The 7,290-nt window shown below is 41.1% G+C and overlaps 1 protein-coding gene across 3 annotated transcripts in view; it reads left to right on the top strand.

The window, feature by feature from the left end:
- The first annotated feature begins 4,227 nt into the window (after positions 1–4,227).
- The window catches only part of LOC109037968 (major facilitator superfamily domain-containing protein 12), a 97,304-nt gene continuing 94,241 nt past the window's right edge, over positions 4,228–7,290 (top strand). Inside the window, exon 1 of one of the 3 annotated variants that reach the window (XM_019052861.2) lies at positions 4,228–4,621. Coding sequence is in view for 1 of the 3 variants with exons in the window: in XM_019052860.2 (XP_018908405.2) it covers positions 4,528–4,621 (94 nt within the window). In the remaining 2 variants the exon portion in view is untranslated. The remainder of the gene's footprint in view (positions 4,622–7,290) is intronic. The other 2 variants (XM_019052860.2, XM_019052858.2) reach the window with 2 other exon arrangements.

Below are 7,290 nucleotides of genomic sequence, written 5' to 3'. Positions count from 1 at the left end.
CGCGACCAATGAAAAACCGGAACAGAAATGGCCATACTCTGTCTATAAAGGTACTCTACCCACCACCGGGGGGTCTGGGGGGTATGGAATACCCCCCAGGTCAGGGGGGGGGGCCTCCCCCGGAAAATTTTTGAAATTTTAACTCTATTTGAGCGCATCTCGAGGCACTTGTGGCGTTAATCTTCCTTCAATTTCTGCATAAAATTCACCCAGTTTTATGCATTTTAAGGTTAAAATACTTTGAAATTGTTGCATTCAACAGGTTATTCCATTTATTTTCTCACTTTTAACCACTCATTTGTGTGAAAATTGCGAAATAAATGTTTAGTGAATGCCAGAATCATTGTTCTGTATTAGGAAAAGCCCATGCAAAGTAAAATATAATATAATGAGCAAGACGTAACTATGAACGAATGAGCATTTGTCATGTACCAAAAAATAAAGATATGAATTATGAATTAGAAAAAAATCGGAATCGGAAGATAGGCATCCTCTCACGGGCCACGGCGACAGAGACTTACTGTTAAAGATGGTGTTTTTGCACCATCCAGAATTTCTGGGGGGGGGCCAGATGATACTATTTCCAATTTTGGGGGGGGCCAGGCCCCCCCTGGCCCCCCCTTCCTACGCCACTGTTCCCAAATGGTTCACAATTTTCGGAGCACACGCGGCTCGGAAACGCCTGTTAATGGATTGGCTTCATCGGCGCTCCAGTACTTTGCGACTCTATTGTACTCTATGTTTGTAACACGGCGGCTTATGGAGAGATCAAGAACTGCTTGTGTTTTTTCGACATTTTATAATTCAATCAGCATTAATTTTTGCAAATTTTGCCATTAAAAGGTAGTCAAAGCCATAATGAATCTATTGATGTATATTACTCCTAGATAATATTCATATTGGGATTTAATTTCTGACTTATACTAAGTGTGAACCAACCGGCATTTCTTATCACGGCGGCTTACGGGAAAAGCAACGACTGCTTGTGTTTTTTCGACATTTTTTAATTCAATCGATATTAATTTGTGCAAATTTTGCCATAATTAGATAGTCAAAGCCATAATGAATCCATTGATGTATGTTTCTCCGGGATAATATTCATATAGGAATTTAATTTCTGACTTATACAAAGTGTGAACCAACCGGCGTTTTTTAACACGGTTGCTTATGGAGAAATCAACGACTGCTTGTGTTTTTTCGACTTTTTTAAATTCCATCGATATTAATTTGTGCAAATTTTGCTTGAAATAGATATTCTAAGCCATAATGAATCCATTAATGTATGTTACTCCTAGATAATATTCATATATGGGCTCAATTTCAGACTTATTACTGGCCTACTTAGCTGATTCAATGTGTGTGGACCTAGCCGACGAACGGAGCCGAGTCGGGAGTGGGGAGCGCCGAGCGCGAGTCTCTGCGTATGCGTCATCGCTAGTCGCCGCACACTAGTCTCCGGAGAACTGGACAAAACAGCCTCCAAAAGTGACTTCATCGACGATCCAGTACTTTGCGACTCTATTGTACTCTATGTCTTAGGGCCGTAAATTAACAAACAAGATGGCGACTCACCGTAACATCGATAAGAAGCTAAATTTGACAAAAATTTCAATTATACGGCAGTAACAATTTAAACTAGCATATCTACGAATAACACACGAAAAAAACACGAAAACTATTGTTAAACCGCCTCACACCTTTATCACAGGAGGATGTAAGATGTGCATAACCTCAATCTTGCTTGCTGATAACAGTCATCCTCTTTGTTTATTTACGGCCCTAAGAGCATCGTGTCAGCCTATTCGCTCGCGACCAATGAAAAACCGGAACAGAAATGGCCATACTCTGTCTATAAAGGTACTCTAGGTCCCATGGAGAGGCTTAGGACCCAAAAATGGCGGTGCTTTGTTTTGGTTTTTGACGATGGGAGGGGGGTCATTGCCAACTTTTGACGGTTATCACCAACCGCACTTGCTGCCAACCTTACTACATCTAAGATCATTTTTCTCAAAAATTGCACACGATTAGCCTTAAAAGTATGTAAAAAAGTCGCAATAGTGCAATTGGGTAAAGTTCTCGTTACGATAAGCAAAGACAACTACATTTTGAATCATTTTGCATTACATTAACTTTATGGCGTCCGCCATTTTTGGGTCCTAAGGGCTCCATTCAGCCTAAGATGGCTGAGCCAATCAGAGGTGGTAACTTCAGTGGCCATACTCTCTCAATATAGGTACTCTAGTTCTGCTGCAAGTTCTGCCATAGAATAATAAAGCTAACGTTATTTAAGGTTAATCTTCAGCTGTAGTTCTGAAAAAATCCACCACGTCGCGCTGCTAAAATCCGACTCCGAAATCAGTGAATATTTAAATATCACAATAGATATCTTAAATTCTAAGACTCATAAGTTCTAGCAGCATACGTCTGGAATCCTTAGAAACAAACGCGAGCTTTGAAAGTTTAATAATAAAAGCTACAATTTGATCCCAGTTTCTCTTACGGGATATCTGTAAGTGCGAGAGAGACAGCTCACGGTGGGAGAGAGATATCTGCAACCGCTGAGAGCTATCCATCGCGATTGGTTGCATCAAGGTCATCATGCTTAACCCTACTTTTTTCTGGGATCAAATTTCAGAGCTTCAGAAGTTTCTTTTTACGTCGTTCTAGTGTCAATAGGAAGAAGAATGTTATGACTAGAACATATGACTCTTCAATTTAAACAGAAGTTCCCCTAACTTTCATAAAAGCTCAAGGACTTACTAGGAGCTGTACGGACTCTAAAAGCGCGGACCTAAAAATCAAAACACAGCGGTGGCGCCCCCTGCGCGGAGAAATTTCTTACTTCACGCAGCTGTACATAAACCTTTAGCGTTCCCACAACTACAGTACCTATATTGAGAGAGTATGGCCACTGGGCCCCATGGAGAGGCTTAGGACCCAAAAATGGCGGTGCTTTGTTTTGGTTTTTGACGATGGGAGGGGGGTCATTGCCAACTTTTGACGGTTATCACCAACCACACTTGCTGCCAACCTTACTACATCTAAGATCATTTTTCTCAAAAATTGCACACGATTAGCCTTAAAATATGTAAAAAAGTCGCAATAGTGCATTTGGGTAAAGTTCTCGTTACGATAAGCAAAGACAACTACATTTTGAATCATTTTGCATTACATTAACTTTATGGCGTCCGCCATTTTTGGGTCCTAAGGGCTCCATTCAGCCTAAGATGTCTGAGCCAATCAGAGGTGGTAACCCCAGTGGCCATACTCTCTCAATATAGGTACTCTACCCACAACTGTACAGAGAGGTAGAGTACCTACAGAGAGGTGGTGGTGACTACTCGAGTCACCGGTGTACAACATCGATTTGTATTGAATGCGGGAAGTATGAATCTAGCATGCATTCCAACAGTTATTTCTGCATTAAAGAAGTTGTAAGATGGGTCAGAATTCTATGGCTGAGCTGTTCTTTTCAGGTTTTTTTCTCTTGTCTTAATTCCATTCATGATTTTATTCTGTGTGTTTGGGATTAATTGGATTATCAATTTCCAATTCACAATGAAACACACAAAATAAAATGATAAAATAAATTAAGAGAAAGAAAAAAATCTGAATAGAACAGAAAAACTTGTGAAATGAAGTTTTAAAAATGTAAAAAACTTGTGAAAAAAAAATCCCATTTAACAAATTTTGGATTATTCCTGGAGTTTTACACGTAAAAAAACTCGTGAAAAACCTGTTTAAAATAGGTTTCAGTGGCAGCACTATTTTTAAACATGAGTCTCTCACAAGGTGCTCACAAGTTTTATACGTGTATAATTCTAGGAATGATTCCAAATTCGTCAACTGGAATCTTTTTTTACGAGTTTTTTACGAGTCTGTTTGTGTTGCGCATCTTCATTTCAAAATTTTTAAAAAATTTGTCCATGTTTTTCACGAACCGCTGCTACTAGGGTAGGTATGCCCTCTGTTTTGGCTCATTTGCCTGGACAATCCCCCTTAAACGTGCCATCGCACGCGCCTGTCGTGTGGGTGAAAGTGCTCCCACGGTGAGTTACCGAACGGACGAACGATAAACGACAAATAACACTCCAACCTCCTCCTGAGGGTCCAAGTTCCAAGTCGAAGCCACATTAGAGCCGCGATACCGAATACCTAAAGTGGGGGAAAGCTGCTCCTACCACCACAGCACACCACTGCACTAGATCCCTCCTTTCGTCGAATCGAAAAGTTACCCAACGGTGCATCCTCGGCGGCGCGGCACGGTTTTGACGTGTGCCAGTGTTTTACAACGCACCACGAGAGAAGGAGTGATGTAAGAACGCCAGTGCGTTCCTCACAAGATCGTACTCCAGTCGCGATCCACGAAATAAAACCAGTTGCCATCGTGGGCTCGGTCATTGTTGCCACTCGCCATTTTACAATACACTGTGATTTTCACTCGATTTGTCGTCTATAAAAACGCTTAAGATTGCGGTTACATTGTAGCGATGTAGGTAATGATCCAAGTACATATTTATCTCCGGTATGGTACCTATGTTGGAGAGCACCATCTCGTCCTGCTGGGAGCTGGAGGCCTCAAATATTAAACGGACTCATCGGAAGCGAACAAATTTAGATGGTGAGTTCCTGCTCCTCTAACTCTCTTTACGTCGCCTTGTCACTATTTCATGGGGAAAACGCATGCTTAAATTGAGCTGAGGTAAATGACCAGGTGTTTAATTTACCGTCGTTGAATTTTGGCGAAAAACGGCTGTGCTTCACTCAAAAAAAAAACTACGGCCCTGTGACCCGGTTGCTCTGGACACTGGTGATCCCGGTGGTAACGCGCCGTCAGCCAGCTAGTACCGGATGCCGCGGCCGATGTCCCGTGGAGCTCGCGCGGCCTTCGTGGCCGTAACACCGGATAGGAGCCGAGCGTAAGTTACGGGTTTCAGGATCGGATCCAACCGCTTCCACGGCCGTTGGCAGTGAGGTGAGATTCAGTTTTCGGAAAATGGCGTCACCATCAGATTAAAATTCAGACGGCTCCGTGTATATTCGCAGAAAATTATAATATTTTACGTCAATGTTATTCAGTGCGTGAATTTAAAGTTGCCGCCAGCCTTGAACATATTCGGGAGCCACCACTCAGCGTTGTTTATTGAGGTTAGAATCTAGTTGCTAAATTGCTTGGTCATTGCTCATTACGTGTGTTCGTTTTTCGTTTAATTTTGGAGGTTTCCGATATATTTTCTTGATTCTGTGTGGTGCACGATTGATTCTAAAGTTCTGTGTGATAACGCTTGTCAAATACTTTCGGAAATGCGACGAGAGTTAAGTGAAAATTGTCAGTTTTGGTAGTACCTACGCACTGAGCTCATATCCTCTCCCCCTGTAAGTTCGTTTGCAATTCACTTATTTTCCCCCTACTAAGGGAAAGAACTTAAATTAAAGAAAAGCAATCAATTACCTGCCACGCATCTTCCCACAGAGTAAATTACCGCCACACTAAAATACTGATAATGTAGGCACGAGAATATCCATTTATTGCTGACTGTATTCTATCATCACTGCTTTTGCTTTGTTCTGCCTGTGTAAGAGGATACAGTTTTTATTCCATTTCGATCTAATCTCTAACTCATAGATGTTTTCAACTGTGAGTAGTATTGCAGTCTCTGACATCTTCCCTCTCTGTTACAAGAACAGCTGTTTGATAGCGGAAACTGTACAGATCCCATCCTGCGCAGATTATCTGATAGTGAGAGCAAGCTCGAACGTTGTTGCTGTGAATAATCTCTCTGATTCCATATCCCAATTCTAGGGAGCTCAGTGTTACTGTAATAGTGGTAAAATTTTGTGTGAATCGCGCTTCAGTTTGCTGAAGGGAAGATCTATAATTTTAACAAGTGTGACAATTTTCGGTGGTATATTTCTTCGCTAATATTTTGTGGAAATTGTATCCGGTAGTTATTGCGGAGAGTTATATCTTGAAGTTTTGTCAACTTTTACTACTGAATTTACACTTTGAAATATTCTCAACCTCATTTTCAAGATTCTGAAGCTCTTCTAGTCGTAAGGAGTAAAAATCTGTAAGTACCTAGACCTACGCCTGTGGTTTTCCTTTGTTAATCATTTAGGTGATTTCCTACTTTGCATTCGTATTTTTTATTGAGGGATGAACCAGGTTTTGTTTTTGACAAATGCTGAATTCTCATTGAGTGAAAGTAATTACATTTATTGAGAACGGGCTGCCAAGTGATAAAAATGATTTTTCAATTTACATTTTTCGCTGCAATGAGTTTTAGCAATTTATCATACCTTGGACAGTCTGTTCTACATTTAAAATAGGTAGCAAGAATTTTTGATCTATCTACATTTGTTCCTTCCAGTGCTTCCCCAGTGCTTTATTTATTTCTATGAAGGCTTGCAACATTAAAGTTAGGTTTTTGAAAATTTCTCTTGATATCTCTACACGATGAATAAGGTAACATTCATATGCTGATTTTCTTTCTCAATAAGCATCATCTCTTCTCTAAGATTTATCTCTTTTCTCAAATTGACTTGCTGAACTATCAGCCTAGGAGTTCAAATCTCTCTTGATATCTGAAACGTGATCAACAAGCTAACGTTCATATGCTCTTTTTCTTTCTTAGACAGTGAATTATCCATCACTTTCCTGAAACTAAATTGTTATGAACTATCAACAAAGAAATATATACCTATTTTAAAAAGAAGGAAAGAAAAAAAATCTTGTTCAGAAATTGACACAAGATAATTCACTCAATGTTTAAAACTTTGCTGGAAAGTTTTTCTTTTCTATGTACTTTAATGGTGAATTTTCAGCTGTAGTTCCGAAAAAATCCACCACGTCGCGGACAGCGGCGGCGCGCAGAGCTCCGGCCATCCAGCCCGTAAGTAGCGCCTAGAGCGCAAGCTGCCTATGCCGCTCGAGGCCGCGACTTACGGTTTTCATGTCCGTTGCAATCCGCGTCGTCCCCGCACGTAGCAATCCGGCCGTCAGGCGCGTAGGCGAACGGTAGTGCCATATAGCCCATTCAGTCCGTGCTCCAGATCCGGTGCTTCTGGCCTCCACGGCCGGAGCTTTTTTTGAGTGTTTTTATTTAAAGGTCACTTCTTTGTTACGTAATGTTGAAATCGCAGTTTTTTGTCATTGAGCTTGAAGCTTTTTTAGTCGGTCCTGAGTACGTACAAGCGGGATCGTTATTCCTGCGAAAAATAGTTTTCCGTAACCCGCCGTACATGACTCAGTTGACCACAGGAGATTACCCGGGCTCGAAGTCATGTTAG

Source organism: Bemisia tabaci, chromosome 1, assembly GCF_918797505.1.
Source record: "Bemisia tabaci chromosome 1, PGI_BMITA_v3".
Lineage (NCBI taxonomy): Eukaryota > Metazoa > Arthropoda > Insecta > Hemiptera > Aleyrodidae > Bemisia > Bemisia tabaci.
Note: the sequence above shows the minus strand (reverse complement) of the source record. Positions and strands in the feature narration are given on the sequence as shown.